Source organism: Lolium rigidum, chromosome 4, assembly GCF_022539505.1.
Source record: "Lolium rigidum isolate FL_2022 chromosome 4, APGP_CSIRO_Lrig_0.1, whole genome shotgun sequence".
Lineage (NCBI taxonomy): Eukaryota > Viridiplantae > Streptophyta > Magnoliopsida > Poales > Poaceae > Lolium > Lolium rigidum.
This window is the reverse complement of record NC_061511.1, coordinates 41,077,100-41,094,308: the sequence shown is the minus strand read 5'-3', so window position 1 is coordinate 41,094,308 and position 17,209 is coordinate 41,077,100. Positions and strand designations below refer to the sequence as shown.

Below are 17,209 nucleotides of genomic sequence, written 5' to 3'. Positions count from 1 at the left end.
GCTACATATGCATGTGGCTACGGATGCATGTACGTTAGCGGTGTGCCGCACAAATAAATAACTAAGGGACACTCCTCCTGATCAGCTGGCCGTGATTTCACTAAATTCTCGGTCGACTGGTGATGTGTTCAGCGGGTTGAATCCTTCATCCCTTTCACTCTTCTATGGTTTTGGGATTTGATTGTTTTTGTAATTTTCCTGTAACTTGTGGCTTGGTTTGTACTTGTTCGTATTTCAACTTGTTATTGTGATTGTATCTGAGACAGGACACAGATGGATTTCTAACTTAGTTGGCATGGAGAAAATCCATCGAAAAAGTAAATTGATATAACAGTTGAAAGAGTACATTACGAACTTGGCTTATAAAAAGAAAAAAAAGAAAAAATTCAAATAATAAACGTAAAGCCCCTTCTTTCCAAAGTACAAGATAGGCATTTCCCCCTCTCTCAACTTCCTCCAACTCTATCTTATCATCGATCTCAGATGGTACAGAATAGAAAGAGGGGTATGGATTCCGCAGAAAATACTGAACTATGTAATCAATTATGACCTTGTACATATATTAGCATGGTTCTTTTGCAAGGATATCCCCGTTTAAATGATGGATCTATGACCTTGTGCATGTATCACGTGAGAGCAGATGCTTAGGACAGAGCTAACTTCCGTGCATCCGTGCCACACTTAGAAGTGCTGCACTGTGATATGGGGTGCGCCATGGGTAAGGGCATACGAATGGCCCACCCTTTTCTGGTGCACCACATGTAATAATAGTGGAGTACCAAAGTTTTGGTGCGCGACATGTAGATCGTCCACCTATAGTCCTATTCCTACTAGTAAGAACACCTATAGTCCTATTCCTACTAGTAAGAAGACGGATTGTGATGATCTGCATGTGGTGGCGGATGATGGCCCTCCGCCACTAGAGCATTCCTGCCACCGACCGGCTTACTCGAAGCAGCCGCGCACACCAGGCTAACGATTGATGTCGGCGTGCAAGCCAGCCACACCATATCGTCTCGTGTTGGGGGTAGGTGAGAAGATGGAGGATGGAGAAGTGGAGATGAGGCTAGGGTTCTGCTTCGGGGTTAGTATGTTTGTCTCACAATTGTTTGGGTGCACTGCATCCTAGGTTAACATCATTTGGATGGACGATCGTTTGTGGGACAATTTTTCATAGATTGGGGATTGCCTGTGGATTTGTCGACCTTTTTTTCTTATAAGGTGAGGTAATTCGTCTTCTGTTGTTCCTCAAACCCTAGCCAATGCCCCAATAAAAATCGCTTTACTCTCTGTTTTCTTTCCTCTTCCTCCTCGAAGCTCTACGCTTTCTAGACGCTGATGTCCTCCTACGGCCGTGCCTAAACAAATCATCCTTGTGGAGATCCCATGTTAGTTTTTTTTCCTTTCTATCAACTCAACTGCCCTTCCCCGGCCAAGAGTTTTGTCAGATAAGAGTTTTGTTATACATGGACATGTCACGCCGACGTCATCGTGAGTATTATACGATGAGCATTAACCTCTCAAACCAAGCCTTGTTGAAAAGGGAGAAAGCAAATGATGAGCTAACTGCTTTCAAAATGAGCGTAGTGTTCGACAAAAGATGATAGATGGCACTAGATCGAGCCAAATCTTATAACTAGCACTACCAATTTTAGTTCCAAAGAAAACGAAGGAGCATGCACTTTTGGATCAACATGCTAGTTTATTTTTGAGGAAGGAAGGTAGGACAGTGGGAGAACCCATGACCTTGTTAAGCTAGCGATGGAGGAAAACGATCCCTACCATGTAGTCGTTTCTTATTACCATCGAGATTTGGCAGCTTAGATTTTTTTGTTTTCTTAATTTCCTGCACCGCCAGTTTACCAAGTTTAAGGGAAGCCAAATCATATATAGCGTGGATTAATTTTTTTAGATCTACTTATCTTTTTTTTGTTACAGTTGCTTATAGGGTGATAACATTGATGCCTCGTGATGACAACATGCCACTTGAGCTATTGTTGTATATATAAGTAGCAAACAGTTGAAAGAAATTTTTTTTTTTGCAGTTTGCACAATCAAACCTACGCATGTATCCATATGTGTGCATGCTTGTTTTTCTTTGGTCCCTGCCGAGCCCATCCATGATACTAGGGGAGACTCATCAGAATAAATCATCTTTTTCAATCTGAGAAAAGACGATCGTCTCAACCTGTCAATAAATACAACATTTTTCCTACCAATTCAACCATTCCACCAAAAATGTTGGATTTTTTACTACGTCTCCTGTTATATTTTCTCAAAGATGAGATCTCCAGTTTGTGCTAGGGTGGAACTTTTCAACTGTTGGAATTTGCCTAGTAGGTATGTCTAGATAATATTTTTTTTTCAAGTTGAATCAAGTATAATAACTCCAAGCCTAGTCATTTGAGCCATTATTGTACAACAAGCAAACAGTTGAAAAAAGTGCTCGCTCTTGAATTAGTGCACTGAACTACCAATGACATACGATGAATCGGCAGAGTGATCTGAAGCTAATTTGTGTCAACCTACCAATAAATACACTATTTTCCTACCATTTGCACAACTGCATGAAATATGTTAGATTTTTAAACTACGTCTCCGGTTATATTTTCCCAACGATGAGGTCTCCAGTTAGTGATCGGATTTTTCAACTACGTCAAGATAATATTTTTTCCTAGTTGAATCAAGTATAATAAGTCTAAGCATAGCTACCTAGAAGGTAACAGGACCTGGCTAAGCAAGCAACTAGGAAGCACACACACATATTCATATGTACATGCATGTATGCAGCGATGGAGCATGCTTATTTTTCTTTGGTTCCTTCCGAGCCCGTCCATGATACAAGGGAAGACTCGTCAGAATGAAACGTATTTTTCATATTGAGTGATTTGAGAAAATCCAATCGTTTCTTTTTATTTTCTTCTAAGGATCCAGTGATCGATGAGTGTGTGCGGAACTGCGATAGGAAGTCTGAGCGTTCACGAATCACAGAATAGGCTGTTTTCATAGAAAAGAACAAATACTATCAATTACTTAGCAAGGTGGGATCGACTAATCACACGCTCTGTTGTGCTTCCCTTGGCGGTGGAAAACGAGAAAAGGCAACTATCTGTGTCCAAGATTTTTTTTCCTCACGTGGTAGGTACCAACGGGGTTTATCGTCAGCTGGGCAGGCCAATGCCTCGTCATGAAATTTTGATGATGCCCTCGTTTGAGCCATTCTTATACAAGTACCAAATATTGAATGCTCAACACATGGAACCGCTGAATAATTGTACTAAACTATCATTACACATGATGTAATTGTATACTAATCTGCTGCCCGACATGCTGATTCTCATCCTGCTAATAAAAGCATATATTTCTTTTCGACATTTGCAAAATTTCACGACACATGTTGGACTTTTGTAACTACGTCTCGGGTTACTTTTTCCTAACAATGAGGTCCCAAATTTACTTATTGGGTTGAATTTCTGGACTAGCGGACTTTTCCCATTATGTTGAGATATTCTTTTTTCTATTTGACTCAAGTATAACGACTCCAAGCTTGAGACATTTGGAAGATGCCTCGTGATGACATTTTGATGATGCCGCTTAGATTTTATTTTGGCCATTTTGTGCGCCGACAGTTTAACTTTAAGGGAAGCCAAGTCATGTATAGTGTAAAGTAGAACTTCTAACTTGTCTTTTTCTTCATACACTTCTTTACACGGTAATTGCACTTAATTTGATGGTGCCTCGTGATGACATTTTGATGATGCCTCACTTGAGACATTGTGGTACAAGTTGCAACTCTCTGAATGCTCACCGTTGAATTAATGCACTAATTAAACTACCCGTGACACACGGTGAATCCGTAGATAATCTCCTGGGTAAAGCTAATTCATCTTAATAAATAGATTTTTTTTCACAGTTTGCACAACTCCACAGCACATATTGGATTTAGTAGGACCTGGCTAAACAAGTCATGGAGGCAGCACACACACGTATTCATATGTACATGCAGCGTTGAAGCATCCTTGTTTTTGTTTGGTACTAGCCAGTAAACCGAAGAGAAGACTCATAAAAAACGAGCGTCTTTTTCAAATTGAGAGATATGAGAAAAGGCGATAATCTTTTTTCATTTTCTTCTAGCGATCCAGTGATCGACGAGTGCGTGATGATCTGCAATCTATTGGAGCCCAGCAACTCATCAAAACAAACTTATCGCTAATGATTTGTTTGTGCAAACAAAAGAAGCCGCAGATGTTCTTGTTGAGGGATTTCAGGAAAGGCAGTAGGCTGTTTTTACAGGCAAAACCAAATCCTATCAATTAATTAGCAAGGGTGGAGATTAATGACACGGTCTATTATGCTTCCCTTGGAACCAGCGGGATTTGCTTCCAGCGCAGGCGGATCATCCAACCCCGCTTAGATTTTCTTTTGATTTATAGTGCATCGAACGACAGTTGACCTCAATTGGGACAAGGCAAAGCTTAAGGCACACCTAGTCTTTTTCCTCTTATACTTGTTTATGGTCAGCTGGGCAGGCCAGCCTCGGTCAATAAAATTATGATGATGACATTTGAGCAATTCTTGTGGAAGTAGCAAATAGTTGAATGCTTGTACTAAATTATCATTACATATGATGATTGGCAGACTAATCTGCTTTCTTGGGAACTAATTCCCATCTTTCCAATAAAAAACATATTTTTCTTTTTCTCAGTGTTTCCACAATGCATGTTGGATTTTTGTAACTACGTCTCAGGTTACTTTTTCCTAACGATGAGGTCCCTGATTACTTACTGCGTTGAACTTCTGGATTATTGGATTTTGTCTAGTACGTTGAGATGTTCTTTTTTCTAATTGACTCAAGTATAATAACTTCAAGCTTAGCGTCTTATAGAAGCTACCATCGAGCTACCTTGTGCACTAGTATAAATACAGAACTCACCGTGGCAGCCCATCTCATCACCACACACACATACACATACTTATTTCCTTGAGTTTGTAGGAAGTCATGGCTGAGATGAAGTACTCACCGAAGCAGCTAGTTGCAGTGCTGCTCTTAGTTCTCGCGTCCGCCATGATCGTCACCGCCCAGAACACCGTGCAAGATATGCTGGATGCCCACAACACGGTCCGCGCCAGCGTCGGCGTGCCACCGGTGGTGTGGGATGAAACCGTGGCGACATACGCGGATGCGTTCGCGGAGAAACGCCGCGCCGACTGCCTTTTTGAATTCTCTCCACTGGGCCGCCCATACGGAGAGAATGTCTTCGTGGGCACTGGTTCCGAATGGAATTATGTGGATGCCCTGAACTGGTGGGTTGCGGAGAAGCAATACTACGACCACGCCACCAACACCTGCTCTGCGCCTTCCGGTCAGTCGTGCGATGCATACAAGCAGGTGGTGTGGAGGGACACAACGGCCATAGGCTGCCAAGGGCTTGTCTGCGATGGCAACGCTGGCGTGTATGTCATATGCGACTACAGCCCGCCGGGCAACGTGGTGGGGCAGACTCCATATTAGACTACGCACATGCTATGCATGTGGCTACCCATGCATGTACGCTAGCAGCATGTTGCATAAATAAATAACTAAGGGACTCTGATAGGGTTCGGCGGACCAAGAATTCACATAATTCTTAGTCGAATGATGGCACCCACGTTTGTGTTTGTGTGTTCCAAATCCCTCCTCCCTTTCACTCTTGTATCGGAGCTTTGATTGTGCTTGTATATTTTTCATATAACGTTTGGCTTGTTTTGTACTTGTTCGTATTTCTAATTGTTATTATGATTGCATCTTAGATTAATTGGACGTGGATATATAGGTTTCTAACTTAGTTGGCATGGACAAACCCGAAAGAAAAGGCATCAATATAGCATTTGAAAGAGTACCGTTACTAATTAACTTGGCTTATAAACAAGACGAAAAATAACTAAAGTCAAATCCTAAACCAAATGCCCACGAAAAATAACTAAAATCAAATCCTAAACCAAATGCCCCTTCTTCCAGAAGTATAAGATAGGCTCTTCTCCTCTCTCTATTCCTCCGACTCTATGTGGTCTTAGAGCTCAGATGGTACATAATAGAAAGAGGGATATGAATTCCGCAGCAAATACTAAACTAGGTAGTCAGTTATGACCTATTGCATGTATTAGTTTGTGAGAGGAGACACTCAGGACGGAGCCAACTCCGGCGCATCAACCACCGTCTCCTCTGCTGGTCGGCGACCGTCTTCGGCAATGGTGAGTGTGGAAGACACTAGTAGGAAAACCCTTACTAGTGGCACACCATATCCTATTACCCGTGATGCATGGCCATATCCCACTGGTATCACGCTCCTAGTAGTACCTTATCCATGGCGCGTAGGGTTGGTGCGCCACTGACATGTGCACAGGCCAATGTCACACGACAGGGTTGCAACACTGGTTTTTATTCTATTTAAAAAGGATGGCTATTGCTCCGGTGTCCCCCCCCCCTCTAAACTTTGTTCTATTTAGATGGCTAGGACCTGCCGATACCTCTTCGTGGGTTGACTTAACGTGTGTGTTTGGTTCATGGGCAAACATGTACGGGATGGGATGGGATAAAATATATTTAATTAACGATTATTAGAAAATGATAAATATACCATTAACACACCGGTTAATATGTAATTAACAGGTCCTTTTCCCTTTATGGCGGAGGCTGGACCTAGCGAGCGGCTGCCTACCCATGCCTACGAAGGTCACTGCCCGCACATATTTAGCGAGGCCGTTTCTGTCGACTGGTTGTGGCGCATACGTAGTAAGCTCGCTACTCGCCAAGCCATGGAGGCCACCGCCGCCGAGCTTGGGAGCCACATTGAAAATCAAGCCCACCGCTCACCGTGCCCTAGAGGCTGCCGATGCCGAGCTGGGGAGCCACGCGGAAAAGCAAGCCACTGCTCGCCGCGACATGGTGGCCGCTGCCGAGCTGGGGAGCCACACATACGACGGTGGCAGGTGTCGGAGTCGCGTCGACGGCCATGGGTTCTTAGGCGGCTAGTGAGATTAGTCATGAAATTCACGGATCATATGGTCCAGGCTTTCTAAAAAAAATTCGGCTTTTGGAATGGGATCATCCATATTTTCTGGTCACGAACCAAACGCACGTTTACCCCCTTTAAGTTTGGTTTCGAGGGGGGGGGGGGCATTGAAGCACGCTCCAAAAAGGATATGGCCAGTGGCCTGACCCGTGTGGTAGGCAAAAATTAAATTCAAATTCTAAAAACTCGTGAGATTTCCGATTTTTTTTATTTATTCAAAGATAATTTAAATAGAAAATAAACCATACCTACTGCCGGCACGCTCCCTGCAAATGAGGTGTATATCACCTCTGTTTTTTCCTGTGAGGTGAGGTAATTCGTCTTCCGTGGATCTCCAAACCTCAGCCCATACCCCAACAAAAAATAGCCTATCTCCTGTTCCTTTCTTCTTCTTCTTCTTCCTCCAAGCTCTCGTGTTTCTAGACGCCGGCCTCCTATCGTGGTCGTGCCTAAACAAATCATCCTTGTGCTACTCACATGTTAGTTTTTTCTTTTTTTGAACTTAATTAACTTCTTTGTTCGCTTACCTTTCCCTTCTGATGACTTCTCGAAGTCAGTGTGGTTCGTCACTCTCGAAGGCCTCAAGAGCGGCGCTCTCTTCTGCTTGTGCGTGGCTGCAGGCAGAGCAGTCCCACCCCCTTGCACGCGGTTACTCAACTGCCCTTCCCCGGCCAAGAGTTGTATTAGAGAAGATATGGTGAAAACTCAACATTACACGGAAATGTAGTCACACCGGCGTTATTGAGAGTATTATATGGTGAGCAGTAGCCGCTCAAGCAAAGCTTGGTTCCAAAAGGAGAAAACCAACGATGACCTTACTGCTTTAAAAATTAGCATGGTGTTCGACACACGCATGATGGATGGTCTAGACCGAGCAAAATCTTACAGAATATCTAGTACTACCAAGTTTAGTTCCAAAGAAAATGAAGGAGTATGAAGTTCTTTCGATCAATGTGCTTGTTTATTTTTTTGAGGTAGGTAGGTAGGGTAGTTGGAGAAGCCCGACCTGGTTTAGTTAGCGATGGAGGGAAACAACCGTGTCATAGTTTCTTATTACGACCAAGATTTGGCCGCTTAGATTTTCTTTTATCTTGTTTCTGCACCGGCAGTTTACCAAGTTTAAGGGAAGCCAAATCATATGTAGTGTGGAGTACAACTTTTAACTTGCATTTTTTTGTTACACCTGTTTATAGGGTGAAAACATTTTGACGATGCCTGGTGATGATATTTTGATGATGCCACCTGAGCCACAAACAAACAGTTGAAAAAAATGCTCGCTGTTGAATTGGTGCACTGAACAACCATGACACACGATTAATCGGTAGAGTAATCTTCTCGGTAAGCTAATTCGTCTCAACTTGCCAGTAAATACATATTTTTTCACAGTTTGCACAATCAAACCTAAAGACCTCTTATGTATGCAGCGATGAAGCTTTGCTTGTTTTTCTTTGGTTCCTACCGAGCACATCCATGATATGCTAGGGAAGACTAACCAGAACAAAACGTCTTTTTTAAATTGAGTGATTTGAGAACAAGCGATCCTTATTTGCTCCGGTAGCTGTTTTTTTTTTGTGTCAATAAGAAATACTCTGCTTTTAAGTGTTCTAAACGGCTTCATATTTCCTTTCTATACTTGTAAAATAATATTGCAAAGCTTAGCATGGTTGAACTTAAACTTATCATGCGTTGTGCCATTATTTCTTTCTATAAGTTTCTCTCAATATATCTCCAAGTTGCAGAAATGACACTCTTTTAACAGCTAAAGTAGTTACAACTACTTACTCTAGTTTTAAGATTAGTAACTGTAATAGGATGTAATCGGGCTGCAAATCTTGCACGCCTCGAGTTTCTCATTGATACATATATATACAGGTTACAACTTAGAGTACAAGGCAATCTAGAACAATCTAGGTCGGTTCGGTTTGAGCGATACAAGGTAACCGTGACCATCTTGTATTGGAATACAATCTGTAGTGTAACACACACCCGCAGGCTGAACGTGTGGATAAACCATCTGTAATGTGAAGACGGGAACGGAACTCCAAGAACAGTGCTGTCGCTAACCCAGCTCATCGCTCGTGTCTGTGGCATCATCGCCCCCTCGGCGCCTTTCGACGACGCGGCAAAGGATGCTTACCACAAAGTATTCCTCAACGCTCCGATGGCCACCTCTGTCATCCATGCCCTGGACGCTCTGGTGAAACAAGTCAAGAAGATTAAGAAGAAGAAGGAAGCAGTCAAGCCTGTTGAGCCTGCAGCTACCGTGCCACTCCTAGCTGATGTTTAGTGCCTCTTCAGGCTACATCCCTCATGGGCAGAGGCCCCGTGACGTTTTCATATGTGCTGTTGTTTTACTTTACCTAAGCTGCTGCGTCAGCTCCATTTGCTGTAAGCTAAGACATCGTCGCCTTCCATCGTGCTTCAGTTCAAGCTTCTGCATCCGCTTAATTCTGACCGGCTACAACCACAACCAGTGCTACTTTCTGCTTCTCCTCTACGTGGCTTCGGGGTTTCCTTAATGTCGCAGAAAAACGTCAACATCCTAAACTGGAACCCCCGCGGGCTAAACAGCAGAGTTCGCCGCGACGCAGTACGCGATCTCGTCCGAGACACACACGCCTCCATCGTCTGTTTGCAAGAAACAAAGCTAGACACTGTCGACAATGTGTTATCACCAGATTTTGACCAAGTCAGAGGTGGGCCGCGATCAAGATGGACTTGAAGATTATATACGAAGAATATACGTGAATCGGCCTTGTTTAGCAAGTTTGGGCTAGTTTGCCCTTGTATCTGTAACATAGTAGGATACGCGTCGATTTAGTTAGAGTTGGGCCCGTGCCCGGTTGGGACTATTCCCACGATTAGAAAGTCTACGGACTATAAATATGTATCTAGGGTTTATGGAATAAACAACAACTCACGTTCAACCCAAACAAACCAATCTCGGCGCACCGCCAACTCCTTCGTCTCGAGGGTTTCTATCAGGTAAGCGACATGCTGCCTAGATCGCATCTTGCGATCTAGGCAGCACAAGCTCCACGTTGTTCATGCGTTGCTCGTACTGAAGCCTTTTTGATGGCGAGCAACGTAGTTATCATAGATGTGTTAGGGTTAGCATTGTTCTTCGTTTAAACATGCTAGCGTAGTGCAACCCTTGCATATTTAGCCGCCCTCACACCTATCTCAGGTGTGGGGCGGCACCCACTTGATCATTATTTAGTAGATCTGATCCGTTACGATTGCTCCTTGTTCTACAAGGATTAGTTTAATATCTGCAATAGTTAGGCCTTACAAAGGGGGGGAGGATCCAGCGGCACGTAGGGTGTCGTTCGCAAGTCCTAAACAGGATGTTCCGGAGATCAACTTCGTGTTGGTTTTTAGGCCTTGTTTAGGATCGGCTTACGATCACCGTGCGTGGCCGCGAGGCCCATCCTGGAGTAGGATGATCCGATTATGCGGTGAAAACCCTAAATCGTCGTAGATCTCATTAACTTTATCTTGATCAAGCAGGACCACCATATATTCGTGCACCCCGTACGAATCATGGGTGGATCGGCTCTTTGAGCCGATTCACAGGATAACATGAGAGCCGATCGAGACTCGTATTTAATGTTTACGTGTATGCCATGCAGGAAACTAAGCGAGGCATCTCCATCACCTTCCTGACCAGGTATAGGTCAGGTGGCACGCCCTTGCACTTCGCATCGGACGTGTGACCAGAAGAGCATTGCGGGCCGTCGCTCGGAGGGGTCTCAGCCAGCCGCAGCTCTAGGCTCTTCCCGGCTCTACCGTGTTGACGGTCGCTGCCCGCCGGTGGGTTTTGGCGGTCAACACATTCTGGCACGCCCGGTGGGACCATCGTCTACATCAACCACATCGCCATCTACATCTGAGATGGCGGACGGCACGCCAGTCACCTACGAGGAGCTGCCTGACGAGCTCAAGAAGAGATATGACGAGATCAAGGCCACCCTCGAAGCCGACCTCATCGGCTCTTTTCGGAGAACCCGTTCCCATGGCATCGAGATGGAAGGGATTCTCACCGGAAGGTGCACTCGATGGGATAGACCTCTCTGCCCCGTCGGAGGAACGCACCGGGGCGCTGCGGCGGGAGATCAACTACTTGGTGGCTCACTCGCTACACCGCCACTGCGAGAACCTGGTCAACGTGTTGGAGCGTGTCGCTCTTCGCGTGATCCGGGAGGTCATGAGCCACCGGTACTCGCCGTCCGGACCAGCTCTCGGGACGCATCAAGGAGAGTTGCCACTCCGGTCCCGTCCACCGCTGCCATATGCGTTGGCAGCACCGGCTGAAGTGCCGGCTACACCGGCATTCGTCGTCTACAAGATCGGTGGTGACCCTAGTGACTACCGAGTTCTTGAGCGAGGCGCCTAAGGAGATCCCTCAAGGATACGCGTGCACGTATGTGCCAGATTGTGGCAGCTGGGCACTCACAAACCAGGCCACAACATCAGGGACTCCGGCGAAAACAGGAGGAACGTCAGCGACAGAGCTTGAGAAGCAGACGTGGCTAACTAAGTACGCCACCCCGACGAACCTCCAGAGCTCAGCTCCTGCAGTTGGCTCAGAATCAGAAAAACAAACGTGGCTGGCTAAGTACGCCACTCCGGCGAATCTTCAGAGTTCTACTCCTACAGCCAGCACCGTGGACCAGATCAGCACGATCCTGAGGGACCAGTTCGGCATGGTGCCGAAAAGAAGGACGATCGGCTATTCCAAGCCGTATCCCGACGACTACGAATTGGTCCCACTACCACCTAAGTATCGGCTCCCTGATTTCTCCAAATTCAGCGGAACGGATGGCTCCAGCTCCATCGAGCATGTAAGCCGATACTTGGCACAGCTTGGAACGGCTTCAGTGTCGGATCCACTACGCGTGAGGTACTTCTCACAGTCCCTCACGGGATCGGCTTTCGGGTGGTACACTTCGTTGCCACCGAATTCGATCCAGACTTGGAAGCAGTTGGAAGAACAGTTCCACATGCAATATCACTCAGACGCCGCCGAGTCTGGCCTTGCCGATCTAGCACAACTACGTCAGAAGCGCGGAGAAACCATGACAGAATATATCCAGCGCTTCAGGAATCTTAGGAACCGATGTTATTCGGTTCGTATAACTGAAAAGAAGCGATCGAGTTGGCGGTAGCAGGCCTTGCAACACAGCTCAAGGACATGGCCTCCCAAGCAGATTATCCCTCGGCTGGCGCACATGGTTCAGAAACTATCAGCATATGAACAGCGCCACCCGGACCTGTACCAAGACAAGTTCAAGCGTGCAGTAGTCCTGGTCGATGCAGAGGAAGACGAAGTTCCTGCGGGAGACCAAGAGGTAGCTGTGGCTGAATGGACTCGGGGAGGAACCCCCGTGTCCTGCAAATGGGTAAAGCCACCGGGCCCGCCTAGGGGGTTTGATTTCGACGTGACCAAGACTGAACAAATTTTCGACTTGTTACTCAAGGAGAAGCAGTTGAAGATACCTGAAGTCTCAAATTCCCTACGGCGCAAGAGCTGAACGGAAAGCCATACTGCAAATGGCACAACTCGCTCTCCCATGCCACCAACGACTGCAGGGTGTGGCGTCAGCACATCCAAGCGGCGATAGAGAAGGGGCGTCTAATTTTCAACCAGTACGCCATGAAGGTCGATACCCAGCCCTTCCCCGCCGTTAACATGGTAGAGTTCACCTACCCTGAAGGTTGCCAGCCAGGATCCTCGTTCAGCATTAACAAGGTAGGACCTGGGAACCACTCTGGCAAAGATGGAGATGAGGGCAGCTGCTCTCATAGCAAGGACACAGAGGAGGCCGCTCCACGCGATCGGCTCCATCATGATGGCAAGCTCTACGTCACAGAGGGAGAGGTAAAGAACATAAGATATCAGCGACCTCTCTCTGATCACCTCCTCAACAAGTATGTGAGTCAGTATGACCAACGCCGACGGTCCAGCTATGATGATGAAGGAGATCGTCTGGCTAGAGAAGCCAGAAGACATCGTCGGCATGATCGCGATGAGGAGGAGCACGAGCGCCGTGCCATAGGAAAATCAAGGGAGCAAGACGACAACGACAGGCACTGGGACTGCCCCTTCTTCAGACACTGCTGGGATTCAGGAATGAGCCGATTACCCACAATCGGCAATTGCCCAGAATGCAACCAGAAGAAGGAGGAGGCAGCCAACGTGTCTGTGTTCAAGCGCCTAGGGCCTCTCCCGCCACAAAGCAAACGCGCTGAGTCACCTCGTTGGGCAGATCTCGAGGATTCAGAAGACGAGGAAGAAGAAGAAGACAGGTACCACCGTCCAAGGTGGTGCCCTGATGGACTCAGCCGTTCCCAGAAGCGCAGGGTTCAGCGATTGCGCGGCCTGGAGGAAGCCGAAAGGTTGTATTTGCATACGCTAAGGAAGGCGCGACCTGATCTGGCTGCAAAAGTTCAGCGAACCCTGGATGAAGAGGGTCGACCACGAAAAATGGAGTGGCGCCCCAAGCAAAGGAAAGCCGATGATGAGACATCGGCCGGCACAAACATGGTGTTCATCCTCCCTTCGGAGTTCAGTGCTCCAGGATTAGATGAGGCACCTGTGGCACAACTGGACTGCGGCCCACGGCCGGTTATCTTTGAGAAACCACGAGAGAGGAGCTACAGACACCTGAAGGCTTTGTACTTGCGAGGTTATATCGATGGGAGGCCTGTCAATAAGATGTTGGTGGACACCGGAGCGGCAGTCAACATTATGCCATACTCCATGCTACGTCGGTTGGGACGCTCTAGCTCAGATTTGATCAAGACCAATGTGACACTGAGTGATTTCAACGGCCAAGCATCTGACGCACAAGGTGTTCTGAATGTGGATCTGACCGTAGGAAGGAAAACCGTCCCTACGACGTTCTTTATTGTCGACAGCAAGAGTACCTATGCTGTCCTACTAGGGAGAGATTGGATCCACGCCAACTGTTGCATTCCGTCCACGATGCACCAATGCCTAATACAGTGGGATGGAGATGAAGTAGAAGTCGTCCACGCAGATGATTCAGTCGAGATTTCAACAGCTGGCATGGACGTTTGGGAGACATCAGGCCAAGAGCCACTCTCAGGCGTCAATTTGGACGACTGCGAGCGCATGGACGTGACAAAGAACGGGGTTAGGCTGGTTTTATCCACCGGCCTGACCGTGTAACAAAGCAAACGTCGATGGACGAACGTGGCAAGGCTGATCCTTGTGATCGGCCCCAAAAGTTTATGGAGGAACATTACAAAACCTTCATCGAGCAAGCAACGTGGAGGCCGATTCCAACAATCGGCCAAAATTATCCTCACCTTCCATTCTGCTTGGGTTCAACATTTGATCCAACAGGGAATACCTAAAGAGCCGATACCATCAATTCTCCTGACAGAATCGGCTCGGGGGGCACCTAGGTGGATAAAACACGAGGATATGAAGAAGGAGTATCTTTCAAACGCCTAGCAACCTAAGATATCCTTTGATGATGGGTGTTGAAGTGTGGGGGCCGATACATAAACCGGCCGTAAAAAAAAAAAAATTCAAATTTTTTAAGCACAGCCGATACAGCAGACATCGACTTAAGGATGTCAAGCCGATGCATGGCCATCGACTCAAGAGGTTATAATCGGAGGGTCAATGGAGCAGGAAGAGGACCACGAAGAGAGATTCTAATGGAAGAACTCCTCAATGGAGTGGTTCAGTGGCTCGGATCCTCTCTTCAAGAACAGTGCCAAGAGCAGCATGGGTGTGCAGATCAGGCTAAGGGTAGGTTGCCTCAGATCCACCAAAAGAAAGGAGCCGATCTGACCTGCAAAGACAAAGAAGTGGACTGAAGAAGCTCGGGGGGCAGCTCATTCTGAAGGTTCTCTGCTCTGGAGAGCCGATTTGTTGAAATCGGCTGGCTCTGCATCATGACTTGGAAACCGATGACGACACGTTTGATTAGCCCACTGCTATGCTCGCCTTGGTAGAGGCTCGGGGGGCAACTGACTGCGTAGATATTCTGTTCTTCAGAAGCCGATCGAGATTTCATCGGATAGCCCTCTATCATAACCTTTTTAAAGGGGATTGGGCAGGTCTGAAGAGTATCACTGAATATCTGAAAACCCAGAGGTATCAACTTCAACGTCAAGTCATTTCAGCAGTGGTTCTGGGACTCTCGTAAGGGTGTTGATCTGCCTAGTTGTCCGCTTGAGCTCAAAGTCATCGGTTGGAAAAGGCGAAAGATAGATCGTGAAGGATTGATGTGTTAACCTTAGCTTTCGGGCATTGATCGAAATCACGATCGCTCCGATGTCAAAGGGGTGAAGAATGGGTCATGAGAGACCGATGCGTTGTCATCGGCTCATTAAGCTTTAGCTAAGTGACGATCGGCGGAATCAGTATGAAGGGAAATCGGCTAAATTGGCATAAAGGAACTCGGCAAAATCAAATTGGGGAATTTCTTCATTGATAAGCCAGATTTCTTACATAGAAGAGCTGATTGCTCTCAAAGGGAGTACTAAGGGGATACATTGCCCCGTCTACTACTGCTGATCCTATACTAAGGGTCCTATCTACGGGCCGTCGCTGCCCTCGTCATCACCCTCGTCGCCGCTGTCGGCGCTGCTCCCGGCGGGCTCGTCGTCGCTGCTGTAGCGGCCGCCGGCGGGACCTTCGTTGTCCTCGTCTTCCTCGTCATCGGCGTCGTCGTCGCTGTCGTAGTCACTGAGATTCCCTGGCCAGGGGCAGTGGCGCTTGGCCGGCGGCTCGTCGGAGGGACTGTCATCGTCGTCGTCCTCCTCCTCCTCCCCCACCTCCTCAGAGGTAGTGAAGTCATCCCAGGAGAAGCGATCGTCGTCGCTCTCCTCCTCCTCCGATTCCCCGTCGGCGAGGAAGCGGAGGTCGCTCTCCCCACTGGTCAAGGACTTGTCGTCCTCGGACCAAATGGAGGAGGCGTGGTCTTCCAGGTCCCATTCTTCTGGTGCGCGAATGTCCGGCGGCGTTTCGCGGGAGGAGGAGGACCCAAAGGAAAGTTCCGATGAGGTGGAGGAAGAGGAAGACATGGTGCGCAGAAGGGCTTTTGGAGTGCTAATGCGGAGCAGGAGGATGAAGAAGCAAACCGCTCGACGCGGTTAAAAATAAAGGGGACGGGGAGATTTAATGCTGTGGTGATTTCCGAGGGGGTAGTACCAAAACTGTCGAATCGTGCGGAGAAGTTGAGAAGGCAAGGTGTCATGATGAAAGCTGCTGCGACGGTTTTGCTCTGCCACGACATGACCCTTCGAAGGAAAAACAGAGTGGTTTTGAAATTATCATTACCAAAACCAGGGGGGCATGTGTTATCACCAGATTTTGACCAAGTCAGAGGTGGGCCGCGATCAAGATGGACTTGAAGATTATATACGAAGAATATACGTGAATCGGCCTTGTTTAGCAAGTTTGGGCTAGTTTGCCCTTGTATCTGTAACATAGTAGGATACGCGTCGATTTAGTTAGAGTTGGGCCCGTGCCCGGTTGGGACTATTCCCACGATTAGAAAGTCTACGGACTATAAATATGTATCTAGGGTTTATGGAATAAACAACAACTCACGTTCAACCCAAACAAACCAATCTCGGCGCATCGCCAACTCCTTCGTCTCGAGGGTTTCTATCAGGTAAGCGACATGCTGCCTAGATCGCATCTTGCGATCTAGGCAGCACAAGCTCCACGTTGTTCATGCGTTGCTCGTACTGAAGCCTTTTTGATGGCGAGCAACGTAGTTATCATAGATGTGTTAGGGTTAGCATTGTTCTTCGTTTAAACATGCTAGCGTAGTGCAACCCTTGCATATCTAGCCGCCCTCACACCTATCTCAGGTGTGGGGGTGGCACCCCACTTGATCATTATTTAGTAGATCTGATCCGTTACGATTGCTCCTTGTTCTACAAGGATTAGTTTAATATCTGCAATAGTTAGGCCTTACAAAGGGGGGGAGGATCCAGCGGCACGTAGGGTGTCGTTCGCAAGTCCTAAACAGGATGTTCGGGGATCAACTTCGTGTTGGTTTTTAGGCCTTGTTTAGGATCGGCTTACGATCACCGTGCGTGGCCGCGAGGCCCAACTCTGGAGTAGGATGATCCGATTATGCGGTGAAAACCCTAAATCGTTGTAG

The 17,209-nt window shown here is 47.1% G+C and overlaps 1 protein-coding gene across 1 annotated transcript; it reads left to right on the top strand.

Annotated features, from left to right (window-relative positions):
* The first annotated feature begins 5,008 nt into the window (after nt 1–5,008).
* Nucleotides 5,009–5,512, top strand: LOC124705838 (pathogenesis-related protein PRB1-3-like). The gene has a single exon (XM_047237532.1). The coding sequence runs from the start codon at nt 5,009–5,011 to the stop codon at nt 5,510–5,512; it is 504 nt and encodes a 167-aa protein (XP_047093488.1).
* Nucleotides 5,513–17,209: the final 11,697 nt, after the last annotated feature.

What these genes read in the sequence shown, in the direction of transcription:
- LOC124705838 (XM_047237532.1), top strand. Translation starts at nt 5,009, where the DNA reads ATGAAGTACTCACCGAAGCAGCTAGTTGCAGTGCTGCTCTTAGTTCTC.